This window comes from Rhinoraja longicauda, chromosome 5 (genome assembly GCF_053455715.1).
Source record: "Rhinoraja longicauda isolate Sanriku21f chromosome 5, sRhiLon1.1, whole genome shotgun sequence".
In the NCBI taxonomy this organism is placed as follows: Eukaryota; Metazoa; Chordata; class Chondrichthyes; order Rajiformes; family Arhynchobatidae; genus Rhinoraja; species Rhinoraja longicauda.
The window spans coordinates 24,605,993-24,621,743 of NC_135957.1; the positions used below are offsets into that span (position 1 = coordinate 24,605,993).

Below are 15,751 nucleotides of genomic sequence, written 5' to 3' on the forward strand. Positions count from 1 at the left end.
TAAATATCCAAACAAAATGGTATTTCCTACATCACCATAACAGCTCATTAAAAAGTATTTCACTTACTGCAAGGTAGTTTGGATTGTCATGATAAATGCTGTAGAAATGCAAGTCCTTATGTACGTATTTATTGTAAAATTCAATAGTTGAAACTTTACTCAATTTGTTAATACCTTCAGTTTAAAATGATAGAAAATAAGAGAAGGGAAAGTGCAATGTCATGTCCTCTGCATTAGCTGTAGAAACATATACAAATGAATTGATGATGACTGAAAATGTCCACAGAATATTCATGACAAAAACTGCCGCCTAATGGTTTTATTAGCAAATGACCCTTGATAGCAGGCAGCTGACAAAAAAGGTAAATGCGTGTGCGAGGAAAAGGTAGTGATGCAGAAAAGGCAAAAGGAATGACAAGAGGTCGTGATCTCAAGATAAGCACTGCATATATTAAAAGAGAGATTACCAGGCACAGCACACAGATGCCATTATGGAGAACTTTACTGGAGTTTGGGTGACTACTAGAAAATGGGATCATTTTAAAATCAGTTACCTCAGATGCTCAAAATCACTGTCAGCATAAAGAATAAATAGAGTTCGATTTGCAAATATTACTTTCTAGGATTATGGAGTTCTATAAAACAAAATTTTAAATTAAAAAAAACTTCCTCATCTCTAAAATTCCCTGAATGCTACAAGAAGATGCACTTGGGATTTTTTTCTCATGAACAGAGAAAACAATTTTTAGTTACTGTGCAAATGTGTTGCATTTTTGCAATATATTCAAAGCTGATCGTTACTTAAAATTATGTGCAGCGACAGTAGAAAATATACAAGCAAGCAATTTAAAGAAATATTTAAAGAAATTAAATAGCATCAGGTGACATGAAGAAGGCAGGATTATTCCTTTGCGTGTAATTGTATTTTGTGATTTGCAGACAGTCATTAAATTGTCTGCCCATGGAATGCAAATTGAGCCAGGCCACAGGGTCAGATCATTAAGATGTACTTGCTAACAATCACAGCGATCACAGTCACCCAGTTTCGTGACCCCTCCAAAGCCAGGCTTGGTCGAGTTCAAACTTTTTTTCCCCCTGTTATTCCCTAGTATATTTCTTTTTATAATGATCCTCTCTCTCCCTTGCCGCTGCATTTCAGTGTTGGCCATTGAACATACAATTATGGTGCCATTCAAGGATGGAATTGAAAATGATCGATGGAAGTTACAACAAGGTTGGTCTTACCAGGACCAAGCTGTTCAAAACTATCTAAGCAGCTGCCATTGTGAATGCTGGAGGAGATGACTAAAGAGACCTATTGGCTTCTATACTTATAAGCTCTCTTGAGGACCAGTCAGCAGCTGTCCTTTTGCAGTTATATTTTCCCTGCAGAATTGGAGGTACATCCCAATCTAAACACTACAGCTCAAAATCTAGAGTGTCCTGACCAATTATTATCCATCAATCAACATGTGAAACAAATTATTGGTGGTTATGTGAAATACAAGACCTTTCTTTGGATTTTTATTTAATAACCGCGGAAAGGTTATGTAATCCCAATCTTTCAGTGGAAAACACAAATCATACTTAGAGAATTTTAGATTTGCTTAAGATGTCAGTTTTAGGGAGATGTTGGAATCCATTATATAGGGGAGGGGCCTCCAAACTTTTCAGCATGAGGGCCACATTACATATTTGGCAGATTTATGCGGGCCGTAGGAAAAAATAAAGAAGTGTGAGTTTTATAAATTTAATGAACTCAAAAAAGTTTAGACTAGGTTACGTTCGATTAGATTAGGAAAGGTTAAACTAGGTTAGGTTAGATTAGGTTAGTTTACATTAGGTTTATATGGCAACAAATAAATAATATTCAATTTTTAAAAAGAGCTTGAAATATTGGAATATATATATACCGTAGGTATATAATTATTTAAAAACAGGAAAAATACAGTGACCACCACTGGGGGAGAGAGAAGGGAGAGAGGTAGAGAAGGGGGGGAGGGGGGAGTGAGTCGGGGTAGAGGGAGCAGCGGGTGAGAGCGGGAGCGCGGGAGGGGGAGGGTGTCAGAGGGTCCAGTGAAGGAGTGCCGCCACTTGCGGGGGCTGCTCTCTCCCTCTCTTTCCCCTCTCCCTCTCTCCCAGAGCCAGCGAGATCTGTGCCGCTGCTCCACTCTCTTCCCCGGCCCCGTCTCTCTCTAACGCAGCAAAATAAGAACAAACACATGTGTAGTTGTTGTTCAGAAGCCCCGCATCACCAGGGTGAGCGGAGAGAAGTTTCACTTGTGTTTGTACATATTTCGCTGCGTTAGAGGGAGAAGGGGCTGCAGAGAGACTGGAGGAGCGGCGCAGATCTCGCTGGCTCTGGGAGAGAGAGAGGGAGCAGCACCCTCTGACACCCACTTCCCTGCGCTCCCGCTCTCACCCACTGCACCCTCTACCCCGACACTCTCCCCCCCACCCCCACTCTCTCTCCCCCCCCCCCAGGTTGAGCGGCGGCAGTGGCAGCGAGGAGGGAAGTTTCGAGGGGGCGCTGCGATCTCTCGCCTTGTCCCGGCTCTGGGTCGGTGGTGATCCGCTCTCCGGAGAACCTTCGCCGGCAGCTTCTGCCTCCAGTCCCCGCTGTCTAAGAGCTTGCTGCGGGCCGGATAAAATCTTGTGGCTGGCCGGATGTGGCCCACGGGCCATAGTTTGGATACCGCTGATGTAGGGCATGAGATGGGTCATCTCAAATGGCATTACTAAATGGGGATTATGCTCACTGACTTGATCGTTAAACTGATGAATGATCTCTATTCAAAGGTGTTTTGTATTTGAATTGCAGAAGCCTTTGATGAAGCTCCATAGATTACATTGTAAGGTATTGGAAGTTAAAACGATAGGCAACAGGTTTCAATGTCATAGATACAGAGTTATAGATCACATGAGGGGACTCTTGAAGACCACTGCTCTGGGCCCACTGTTGTTCATTATTACAATGGTGTTGCAAAGGGCATTAATCAAACTATTCAGAAGTTTGAACAAGACAAAATGTTGCACAGTTGCTAAGATTAAATGCAGTTAACAGCTCAACTTAAACAGCTTGGGTGGGGTGAACATCACCATGACAGGCTTTCCTTAATTGTGTAGCATTTTGAACCTGTGTCTGGAAAACTCTAACCATGGGACCCAGTAAAAGGTGTGAGATGGGAGAAGGACCTGGAGTCATTTTGGACATTGAGCTTAAGATATCCAATCATTGATATGATCCTACATTGGTAAATGACCAGAATTCAAATCTGTCAGATTTAGATCCGAGGAGAAGGCTTACTGAGAGTCTTAAGAACAAATTATCAAGTTGGTGATAAAGTCATCAATTTGTCCTTCAGTTTTGAAGAAGATAGATTTACTCTACTTATACAAGAATGAGTCAGGAGTATATTTACAACATGTGCCCACTGTGCATCCATGTTAAACTTGGAAGATTTCCACAGGGCAGTCGCAATGAAGCCTGTCTAGTTTAGTCTCATCTGCTTTAACCTCAGGGAGGACGATAAATGCCATAATGATTACTATTTTAAGTTCATGGTTGTCTGTATGAGGGTATTTTCAAAAATAAGTGATGAATTCTGGATACTGATGATGGTTCATCCAAATATGGACATTGGTCTCTTTGCAGAGTGGCTACAGTGATTTTGAGGAATCTTGGTCACTATAGTCCTGAACTTTTCAAATATATATATTTTCATTTGCATCTCAATTATTAGTAGATATTTCTTTGTACGGTGAGATGCAGTTATTATTGATAGTCGAATCAAGCTGAGTCATCTGAGTAGGAAAAAAACTGCAGATGCTGGTTTGAAATCGAAGGGAGACACAAAAATCTGGAGTAACTCAGCGGGTCATGCAGCTTCTCGGGAGAGAAGGAATGGGTGATGTTTTGGGTCGAAACCCATCTTCAGACTGATGTCAAGGGAGGGGGCGGGACAAAGGTAGAATGTAATCGGAGACAGTAAGACTAGTGGGAGAACTGGGAAGGGGAGGGGATAGAGAGGGAAAGCAAGGGCTATCTGAAGTTAGAGAAGTCAACGTTCATACCGCTGGGGTGCAAACTACCCAAGCAAAATATGAAGTGCTGTTCCTCCAATTTACGCTGGGCCTCACTCTGACAATGGAGGAGCCCAGAACAGAAAGGTCAGATTGAGAATGGGAGAGGGAGTTGAAGTGCTGAGCCACCGGGAGATCAGGTAGGTTAAGACGGACTGAGCGGAGTTATCTGAGGTTCATTGTCACATGCAAAGGGATGCTGAGATCCACGTACAATAAAAATCTTTTTGTTTACAGCAACATCACGGGTACACAAACAACGAAAACACCAAAAACATTCATTATACACACATTCCATAAGAAATTAAAAGAAAAAGGCAGTGAAAAAACAAGACACAATCAGAAAACAAGTCCATCACAGTACAAGAGATGGACTGTGGTGCTCTGTTGAACAAGTAGGATAAAGGTTGTGATAAAGGTTTTTTTTATACCAATTTTCACTATCTACAATACCACACACTTTTGTGTAATCTGCAAACTTGCTAATCATGCCATATTCGTTCTCATTCAAATCATTGATATAGATGACAAATAGTAACGTGTCCAGCACCGAACCCTGAGGCACACCACTAGTCACAGTTCTCCAATCCGAAAAGTAGCCTTTCACCATCACCCGCTGCTTCCTCCCATGAAGCCATTTTTCTATCTATTCAGCTATCTTTCCTTGGATCCCATGCACTTTAACCTTCCAGAGCAGCCTACCATGTGGAACATTGGCGAATGCCCTGTTGAAATCCATATATACACAACGTCTACAACTCTGCCCTCATCAACCTTTTTAGTTACATCTTCAAACAACTCAATCAGAACAACACAAACCTCCTGCATGTTTATGACTGAATCCTTTAATTTCTCAGCAAAAGTAAATAGTGTGGCCTTTGAGCTGTTCACCTACTCTTTACTGCTTTATCTTAAATATATGGTAGAAAATTCGATAGGATCATGAACCTCCAAGAGCAGAAATGTCTCCTCCCTCAGTCCTAAATGTCTTGCTCTACTTTCTGAAACTGCGATCCCCAGGTCTCGCCCCTACAGTTCTCTATGTTTTAATGAGATCTCCGCTCATTCTTCAAAACTCTGGCAAGTAAGGGCCTAGTAAACATAGACACAAGGGATGCAGATGCTGGTCTATTAAAAAAAGCACAAAGTGCTGGAGTAACGCAACAGGTAAGGCACCATCACTGGAAGACAAGAATAGATGGTGCTTTGGGTCAGGAGCTTTCTTCAGACTGATTGTAGTGGGGGAGGGGGGGACAAAGCTGGAAGAGAGGCAAGGGCAGGACAATGGTAAGCAAGTGATAGGTGGTTACACATGAAGGGGTTCCATCGAACCTTCTAGATTTAATATCTCAGAGAAACGTTGTTCATTGACCGAGCATTCGGTCACCTGCCCCAATATGTCTAATATAACTTGACACATTTTTTTGTCTCTATATCCTCCTATGAAGCTCTTTAGCACTTTTTAATTATACAAAGGAGTAATGTAAATGCAAGTTGATGGTAAACTGTCCCATACATCTCATCTGTTCTATGCGTCTGTTTACAATTCTTGATAGATTTAATTGTAAACCACTTTGACAGGAGCATCACTAAGGTAAGTTGCAATCCTATCACTCAATGAAGTAGAAAATAATTTCATACAGCAGCCATCCCCCATTAACATACAAAGGCATCAAACGTTGGATCATAAGTCAATTTAGCAGATTTTTTAAAGCAAGAAACAAGAAACAAATAACATTTTGCATAATTAGGACATTTAAAAAAATTAATACAAGCCAAAATAGATTTTAATTCCTGGCATTCAGGCTGAGTTTTTATAAAATGGAAGTCAAACCATGTTCACCAGTATACTGGCCTGGTTTGTTCTGGACGGTTGGACATGCCAGCATTTTGGATTGCAACCTGGATGCCCTGTTGGGAGCGGTTTTAGAAGAACATTGATTACTCTACCTAGCGATGTTCAGCATTTTGTTCTCTGTCAGCTGGAGTTTCGTTAAAATACCAGTGGACGCATCTCATGAATTAACCTTGACAGGTGTATAGACTAAAGACTTGGCTAACCTTCCTCCTCCTCTGCTCCAAAGGAGGGCTGTCTGGCAGCATCAGCTTCAGAAACTCTTCTTTGGTGAAGGTTTGCTGGGATTTACTGAGAGGGCTCAAATCCTGTACCAAGGCCTGATGTTGACTGGAACCAGTTATTTCTGTTACATCACCGTACAATCTCCTGGAGAAAGATAACATAGAGTACAAGATGTAAAGCAACACTTTGATCCATACTGGTGCTTAATGATTGTAGATTTTGAACAATGCCATTCACATACTGAAGTGCAGTGCTTTGTCAAGACACAATTAATTCATTTATCGGATAAAGAGTTTACCTGACAAAGCACTGCACTTCTGTATGTGCATGGCATTGTTCAAAATCTAGTCCACTGTCAAAATTAATGAAAACACATTAAAAAGAAAGATATATTTCAGTTGATTTGAATTGGTTTTAAGGAAGTCCAGCATTATTCTGGTACATTAAGGATCCTTTTGCAATTACTTTTCAGTTTTAGTCTGATTTCTTTTGTGCCTTTATCACTATTCTTTACATCACTTACCAATGAAAAAGGCACTACTTCTCAGGGGACAGGAGAGGGATGCATTCAGTAACCGTGAAGTGACTGATTCTCGGGATTATAAACATAGGTCATTGGGACTGGGTAGTGGTTGATAGGGTGGGATAGATTACCGGGCAATAACCCAGTATGGAGAACAACGAGGTATAGAGGTATAGAAACAACAAAAACAATGAGGTGCCTGAATGTCATACAACATGTGTTTGGTGGAAGGTGGCTGGGATCAAAGACACATGAACTTCAAGTGGCCACCTCTTAAACCACGAGACACTCCATGGTGAAGCATAACATCAAGGTAGAATTCCCATGACTATAAAAGGCTGAGAAACAATTTACACTAAGACTACAGGACAGTGTCTTACACTAAAACATGCCGTGCAATCAAAGTGCAAACATAGAAATTCTACCATCTCTTGCAATAATAAAAAATGGATTTTATCACTGCTATCACTTCAAGAGTGTCAAAAGTGTTTAATTGTCATACGTACCGGCAATGGAACAATTAATTTACTTGATGCAGCTTTACAGACCCATTAACACAATACCTCACAAATAAAAATATAATTAATAATCAATAATGCCAGGCAACCGGACCATAATAGTGCATAGGTTTTGGTTAATATTGTGCAGTGTTCAGAGTCTGATGGTTGCTGAGAAGAAACAGTTCTTGATCTTGGGTGTCATGGGTCCTGTGCCTTTTTTCCCAATGGTAGTAATTAAATAAGAGTGTGACCAAGGTGGTGTGGGTCTTTGATGATATTAGCTGCCTTTTTGAGGCAGCGCCTCCTGTAAATCTCTTTGATGGTGACGAGGTCAATACCCACAAAGGACCAGGCAATGTTTACTACTTTCTGCAGCCTCCTTCATTCCTGGGTGTTCAAGTTATTGAACTAGTCCTTAATGCTTCCTATTGTACACCTGAAGCAGTTTGATAAAGTAATTTGAAGCATTCCAAATGTCATCAATCTTCTAAGGAAGTAAAGGCATTGATAAGATTTCTTTGTGATTGCATCAATGTGCTGGGCATAAGACAGATCTTCAGAGATATACACATCCACAAATTTGAAACTTGAGTCTCTCCAATACCGTTCTGTCGATGAAGACAAATTCGTGGCCTTGATTACCTTCAGGATCCCTTCCTTAAGTCAACAATCAGCATCTTGGTTTTGCTAATGTTGACAGCAAGCTTGTTGTTCTGATAGCATTCAATCAGATTATCAATCTGCCTCCTGTATTCTGACTGATCAATACTAATTTTTCATCCTACAACCTAAACTTAATCAATTGGTCTTGTGTATTTGTGTTTAAGTATTGTGTTCAGTTCTGTGCACCATGTTATAGGAAAGATATTGTCAAGCTTGAAAGGGTTCAGAGAGGATTTACAAGGATGTTGCCAGGACTAGAGGGTCTGAGCTATAGAGAGAGGTTGAGTAACCTGGGACTCTTTTCCTTGGAGTGAATGAGAATGAGGGATGATCTTATTGAGGTGCATAAAATCATGAGAGTAATAGATCGGGTAGATGCAGTCTCTTGCCCAGTGTGGGGGAATCGAGGACCAGAGGATATAGGTTTAAGGTGAAGGGGAAATAATTTAATAGGAATCTGAGGGGTAACCTTTTCGCACAAAGGGTGGTGGGTGTATGGAATGAGCTGCCAGAGAAGGTAGTTGAGGCAAGTACAATTGCAACGTTTAAGAAACTTTTGGACAGGTACATGGATAGGACGTTTGGAGGGATATGGACCAAACGCAGGCAGGTGGGATTAGTGTAGCTGGGACATGTTGGCCGGTGTGGGCAAGTTGGGCCAAAGGGCCTGCTTCCACACTGTCTCACTCTATGACTATGACTCTAATTGGTCACCTCAGAAAGGGAGTGGAAGTAAGTCAAATTTGATCCCATGGGACTGCTTAAATTTCCAACAGCCAAATAGCACGAAGTAACTCTGTAGTTAATTTTTATTTAGAATCAGGAGGTTCACAATCTTCTGAGAACCAGATCTCGGACATTCAAGTCAGGTGAAACCGATTCATAAATGAAATTCAGATACGACCTTGATAAAGCCATCAAAAAGGCTAAAAGAGACTTTCACTCTAAACCGGAGAACGAGATGGACATTTAGCAGTTGTGGCAGGGGTTGCACACCATCACTTCCTACAAGGCACAAGCTCAAGTGACAGCTAGGCTCACTGCGTTTTCTGCACGCTTTGATAGGGAAAACACTGATGAGCCTTCCTGGGCCTCCATAGCCCCTGATGGTATTACAATCTCAGTTATCGAGGCTGACATCAGAAGATCCTTCAGAAGGTAGCCTCCCGGCGAGCCGCGCCTCGCTGCCTCAGCAATAAGAACAGGCCCAGAGCGGTTGCCACCGAGCCCGGCCTCTGCTCATCTCGTGCAAGAAGGAAGATGGGCTGAGTAAGTGGACTGATGGCGCGAAGCAGGGCGGGACCTCAACAATGGACAGGGCCGCAGGGGTCCTGCAGCAGCCTGGGCCTCAGGCTGGCGGGCCAACCACAGGATCACCACGTGGATCGAGCATTGGAGAGGGGATGGAAGGAGAGGGTGACCGTGGAAAAAGGGCACAGTGAGAGGTTCCGGGAGGTCTTACCTTCTGCACCCTCGAGGTCCACAGGTCAACCCCCACCCCCCGGGGAACAAAGGCTGAAGAGGGCTAGGTGTAGAGGAACGACGGATCACGGGACGACCGGAATGGAGGAGGCGATGGCTGCAACATGCTTTTTAAGCCAGCTGTAGCTGTGGATAAAATGGAGCCTTTTGCATATGGACTCGATGGGCTGTTCTGTACTGACTGGGACATTGTGCTTATGTACGGGGATAGTCTTGCTGAGCTGTATGCAAAAAATGTATTTCACTGTACCTGGTACAATAAAGAAACCATTGAACCATTGAGGAGGATGAACTCTCGGAAAGCGTCTGGACTTAATGGTGTACAAGGACGCTTTCTCAAAACTTGCGAGGACTAACTGCTGGAGATTTTGCGGACATCGTCTCATGACTGAGGTCAGAGGTTCCCACCTGCTTTGAAAAGGCATCAATAATACCAGTGCCCAAGAAGTAAGAATAAGATGACATGGCTCCAGAACTACAGACTGGTGGCACTAATATCCTGCCTTGATTGCACTTTGGGACTTTCTTTTTGTATTTGCACTATATCCAGGACATATGACCATAAAACACTTTTGAATCTTTTGAAATCTAGCAACTTTGGAGCCTGCTGTTCAAGACATTAAACTAATTTTAAACAGCGGCAGCGTCTTCGCCCGCCCCGAATCATGGGGGCCTCTCACCGTCCGGCGCGGCCGAATCGCGGGGCTTGGGTCAGCCCGCTGTGGACCTTTCACCGTCCCGCGCGGCCTGGAGTGTGGCAACTTCAACAGCCTGACCGTGGGAGAAGACGGCAGGGGAAGAGAAAAGACATTCTGTCCTTCCATCACAGTGAGGAGGTGACTGGAGGAGACCCATTGTGATGGATGTTTCTTTTTTTTGTTTTGTGTTGGTTTGTGATTGTGTGTGTTATTGCTTATTTTTATTGCTCTTATTGTTGGACTGTGGGTCATGGAATTTCGTCCAAAACACTTGTTTTTTTGGATGACAATAAAGGTTATTCTGATTCTGAAAACACTTTTGAATCTTTTGAAATCTAGCAACTTTGGAGCCTGCTGTTCAAGACATTAAACTCATTCCAACTTCTTTATTGAAACAGCAAACCTATATGTCAGAGAAATAGCTTGTAAAGGTATTGGATGTTCTCCTTCAGAAGGGTTACTTTAGATACATGGCAGATCATTTTAAATTGCAAATCACTGCTCCTATATACCATTCAAGGACACATTTTGTCAGCTACACATAGGCTTTAAAATCTATGAAGACATTTTACTATTTGCAAGAATATAAAGTGAAATAACACATTTCCCAGAACCTTAAATTTGTTACATTCGCAGAAACGAAGAGCGTGAAATTAATTGTTTTTGAAAAATAGCTACGGATCGGCAACAATCTCCCAAATATGATACCTATGTAAATATTTACCTGCGGGTACAAAGCTCAAAGTATAGCTGTGGAAGTACAGTTAACATCACAAATGACCATAAAATTGAGGAGGATCTTGGTGAACTGATACATGCTTAAAAAAAGTTCCTGCTTGTGAATCTTTTTTAAGAAAGGCAAGTTAACTTTGGAGAAATCTTATGATTTAAGGTGACAGGATTTTATTCACTGTGTTCCATGTAGAAATCACTGTTGAGATTTTTTTCTCTTACCAAGGACATCTTGCCATCTATTTAACATGGGTGGCTGAAACTAGATAGCATTGGTTTAAGGTGGGAGTGGGAGGAGGTTTAAAGGAGATCTGGAGTGAGAATCTATGCTATTAGCTGGTATAGTCAATTAGAGATATTATATTTTGTTGTAGTAAAGATGGTTTATTTTGTTGTTTTAGCTAATATAAAATGGATGCTTATTTTAGTGGAAAGCAGTAAGATGGATGCTTGTGGCAGAAATGTTATCCTTGGGAACAGAATGTGTTTGTCCCTTTACGAGTGATAAGGAGTGTACAGAAGAGATGGGCTATTGTCCTCTCCCACTCTGTCTGACTGCGAGTACTGTGTATTGAAACAGTAAAGCAAGGTCATGCAGCTGCGAGATTGCTCGTCTATAGAGATAAGAAAGTTTCTTTCTTATTAGCAACTCCTTATTTGGGTGCGTGTGAAAGTAGGAGAAGTTTTGAATCCACTCTAGGTAAATTGATGCGTTTCTCTAAATACATGTGACTTATATTAATGGTTTGGTTTTTGAGCATGTGACCTGTATCAATGATTTTGTCTTCTCTGTAACCATGGAAATTGTATTAGATGTGTAATTGGTCATTGTATTAGATGTGTAATTGGTCCTTGATTTCTTTTTGTCACACCTCTCTTTTTCTGTATAAAAAAGTAAACAATGGTGGAGAAGTTGTTCTTCCCCTCCCCTGAGTTGAGATCTCTTCAGACACTAGTGTTGTGTCTGGAGATCTTCTCGGGAAGAACCCCATGGTGGAATAAATCTGATGTGCTAATCCAATATCACGTGTGATTATTCAGACTGAAGGTAAAGAATTTGATTTGACATTTGGTGGCAGCGGTGGGATTTCAAAAGACAATTACCACGAGTTCGCGGCCAAGGAGCTGAGAAGTCTCGGAGGCAGAGAGAGGAATTGGGCCCCCGATGCAAGTGGTTTGTTTTACTGCATCGGTTTCCTCTGATCTGTCGTCTGATGACGAATTGGCCATTCGCTAACTCTTGTGTGATATCTTGACGAAATCAGGTCAGTCTGGTGAATACTGGAAGCGGCAGATATTTTGGTCAGTGATTGGTATCACTGGGAGTCGACTATAATTAAATGATATCGATATCAATACCACTGGGTCAGGTTTCAGTCCTGAGAGAGTGGGGCACAGGTCAGGTTTCAGTCCTGAAAGTGCGGACGTTGTTCAGGTTTCAGTCCTGAAAGCGTGGGTTACAGTCGCTGTAAGATTGGGTCCGATTGTGTGTATGAAAGTGTTGTGAGGTGTGTGAGCTTGTGTGAAGTGTTGTGGGGGGGTATTAAGATTTGTGACGTTTGGAATGCGACTGTGTAATTTGTGTCATTTGCAACGCACTGTGTTGAATTATCAGTCAGCAAGATGGGTAATCGTTTGGATACTACAACTGAATCAAACAGTGCTTTGCAAATCTTATGTGAACGGTATCCTGACAAATCGGAGCAATTCAGACAATTGTCGGGGGAGTTAAACAAGAAATTAGGGGATGACTTTTGGCCATTAGAAGGAATAAAGGCTCTGGATGATGTTAAGAAGGTTCAGGAGATAATTTGGAAGAGTAATAGGGGTACTCTGGCAAAGGAACTTATTGCCCTGTGGAAACAGTATTGTCAAGAATTAAGGGAAGCTTCAGTGTTGGCAAGTTGGCAGGATAATGCTTTGAAATTGGGAATAGGAATTACTGAAGGGGGAGTGGCTAAATCAGCCGGAGTGTTAAAGAAGGGCTGAATGGCCTACTCCTGCACCTATTGTCTATTGAATGTGCTCATGAGAAACGTTTGAGACAGAAGTCTGGTAAGACCCTGATGGGGTCTGGGGATATGGATGTAAGGGATTACGTAGTCCAATGGCTGGCTTTCCCCGAATGAAGGGAGACTGTTTGTTTCCTGATTTGGATGAATGGAATCACAGAATTGCCTGAAGTCCCTAAATCCCCCATATGTTGTCAGGATGGCAAACTGGAGTCAGCAGCTTTGAGCATTCTGCTCAGCCAGCTGAACTAGTTGTCCTAATACAACAGAGCAGATTTCCGTTATGAAATGATCTGCCCACACAACAGATCAAACACCAGTGGATGTAGGGAACCGTTTAGGAAGCTAGAGAGGTGTCCCGGGGACAGAGGGTGGTTGTGCCTAAAATGATGGGCCAGACTGAAAGCTCAAATAAAAGCAAGTCTCCCTTGGAAAGGAATGCCAACCATCCAAGACATCATTAAATCACAGGAGGACGCTCCTGACCGGGATAAGGTACTGTGGAAACAGCTCGGGTGTACAGTTGATTGTGAATCTAAACTGTGGATCATCCCTGCTGGACAGGCTTGTATGTCAGATGATTTAGCAATGTGGGTTATTGAATATATACACTTTGCAACTCATTGTGGTGCTAAAGCAACCAGTGATATGCTCCTAGCCACATGCTGGCATTCACGGTTACAATCTCTGGCTCAAGGTATTAGCAATCGTTGCCTGATTTGTCAGCAACATAATCCTGGAAAGGGTATACCTTGTGAGATGGGTAAAACACCATTGTCCGTGGGTCCCTTTGAGACCCTACAGATGGACTACAGTGAGCTGGAGAGATGTCAGTGTTATAAATATGTATTAGTTATTGTAGATGAGTTTAGTAAATGGATTGAGGCTCACCTGACAAGGGATAACAAAGCCTCTACTGCTGTGAAGTGTTAATGAGATTATTCCCAGGTATGGAATTCCAAGCCGATTAAGTTCAGACAACGGCTCTTATTTCATGGGTCAAATAAACAAGGAATTCTGTACCCAGATGGGCATCCAGTAATAGTTGTATTGTGCCTACAGACCTCAGACTGCCGGACAAGTTGAAAGGGTTAATCAGACCTTAAAAGTAAATTGGCCAACTACAGGGTGAAATGGGAATTACATGGGTCAAATTCCTTCACGTAGCCCTGTTCCAGATACGTATCACCCCGGCTGGGGAGCACGGCTGAGTCCTGCTGAAATTATATCCAACAACTGAGTAAGTGGCTGTGGTCTGACCGGGACCTTGAAGGGAGTAAAAGTGCACTATCAGATCCTTTGTGTCTGGACTCCTGAAAAAGGTTCCTGGGAACACAGTGGTCACTTAGAAGCCAATAAGCCAGTAAGAAAGTTTTATGAATTGGAGACTTTAAATTGAGTAACTCGTCCCAGGGAGGATGGGGTCTGTAGAAATACTTTATAAATTGGTCAGTGTGTTAACCGAGTTTCCCTCCTGGAGGGGAAGGGGGGATATGTGTTACTTAGACCCTGGAAAACGTACATATTACACACAGTTATCAGCTTGTAACCAAGAGATTAGGAGACAAAGGATGGTCAGCGTGGGGGAAGCATGGAATTTATAAGCCGAAGGCAAAGCAAGTTTATTTATATGGCACATTCCAGCAACAAGGCAATTTAAAGTGTTTTACATAAAACATTAAAGAGCAGGAAGCTGAAATAGAATAAGACAGGTATAAAATACCAGAATAAAGGTTCCAGTGCAATGTTAGAATGAATAATTATTTGATTTAATAAGGCAGCGTCAAACAGAAGTCTTCAGCCTCGATTTAAAGGAACTGAGTGTTGCAGCGAACCTGCAGTTTTCTGGGAGTTTGTTTCATATATGTGGTGCATAAAAAATTAAACGCTGCTTCTCCAGGTTTATTTCTGACTCTGGGACAGAGAGCAGATCTGTCCCAGAAGGCCTGGGAGGTCTGGATGGTTTAAAGTGTAGCAGAAGATCAGAAATGTATTTTGGCCCTAAACCATTCAGTGCTTTATGAATCAACAGTAGTATTTTGAAATTAATTCTTTGATAGATTGGATGCGAGTGTGAGACCTCAGAACGGGAATGATGTGATTCACTTTCTTGGCCTTAGTGAAACTTGAGTGGCTGCTTCTGAAACAGCTGCAGCTATCCTGCTGAGCCATAAGTCCTTTAACCCTTGAGATATTCTTAAGGTGATAGTAGACTGACTGAAGGCAGGGAGAGGGAGAGGGAGAGGGAGGGGGAGGGGGAGGGGGAGGGGGAGGGAGAGGGAGAGGGAGAGGGAGAGGGAGAGGGAGAGGGAGAGGGAGAGGGAGAGGGAGAGGGAGAGGGAGAGGGAGAGGGAGAGGGAGAGGGAGAGGGAGAGGGAGAGGGAGAGAGAGAGAGAGAGAGAGAGAGAGAGAGAGAGAGAGAGAGAGAGAGAGAGAGAGAGAGAATGGAAGAAATAGATTGAGGAATGGAAATATGAAGAAAGAGGTGTGGGAGGAGTTTCAGCATATTGGATGGATAATCTAAGTTGTAGAGGGATAGAGTTACATACGAAGGAAGGCATATTGAAAGGTTGGGATGTATTATTGGCAGAGTGCCAATGGCATGATGATCAGGAGGAAATAACCCCGAGGACTCCTTGTCTGGCATGGCGACCCTGTTTATAGAAGAGGAGGATGAGGTGTAAATTGGGAAAGTCGGGAATGGTGTAGAACACCTCCCCCATATGCCCCTAGCTACCTGTCCCCAAGAGCAGGAACTGCCCCACTAAGATCCCATCGGGGGGGGCATCAGCACCCCCACAGGGAAGGGCATCCCCAGAGGAAGATGATACCGATAGTGACCGGGAAACTGAAAAGGAGGATGAAAGGAGGGGAAGGGCTGAGGCAGAAGAGGAAGGAGCAGCAGTAATTGAATTAATCAGTGAGAGAGTGCAACGAAGAGCAATGGAAACGCGAGGCTGAGAACCAGCAGGAAATTA

At 42.7% G+C, this 15,751-nt stretch overlaps 1 protein-coding gene across 8 annotated transcripts in view; it reads right to left on the bottom strand.

Moving 5' to 3' along the window:
- The window catches only part of LOC144593494 (signal-induced proliferation-associated 1-like protein 2), a 389,226-nt gene that overhangs the window by 53,932 nt on the left and 319,543 nt on the right, over positions 1-15,751 (bottom strand). For all 8 annotated transcript variants that reach the window (XM_078399153.1, XM_078399151.1, XM_078399145.1 and 5 more), the window contains one exon: positions 6,145-6,307. In XM_078399153.1, coding sequence (XP_078255279.1) covers positions 6,145-6,307 — 163 coding nt within the window. The remainder of the gene's footprint in view (positions 1-6,144; positions 6,308-15,751) is intronic.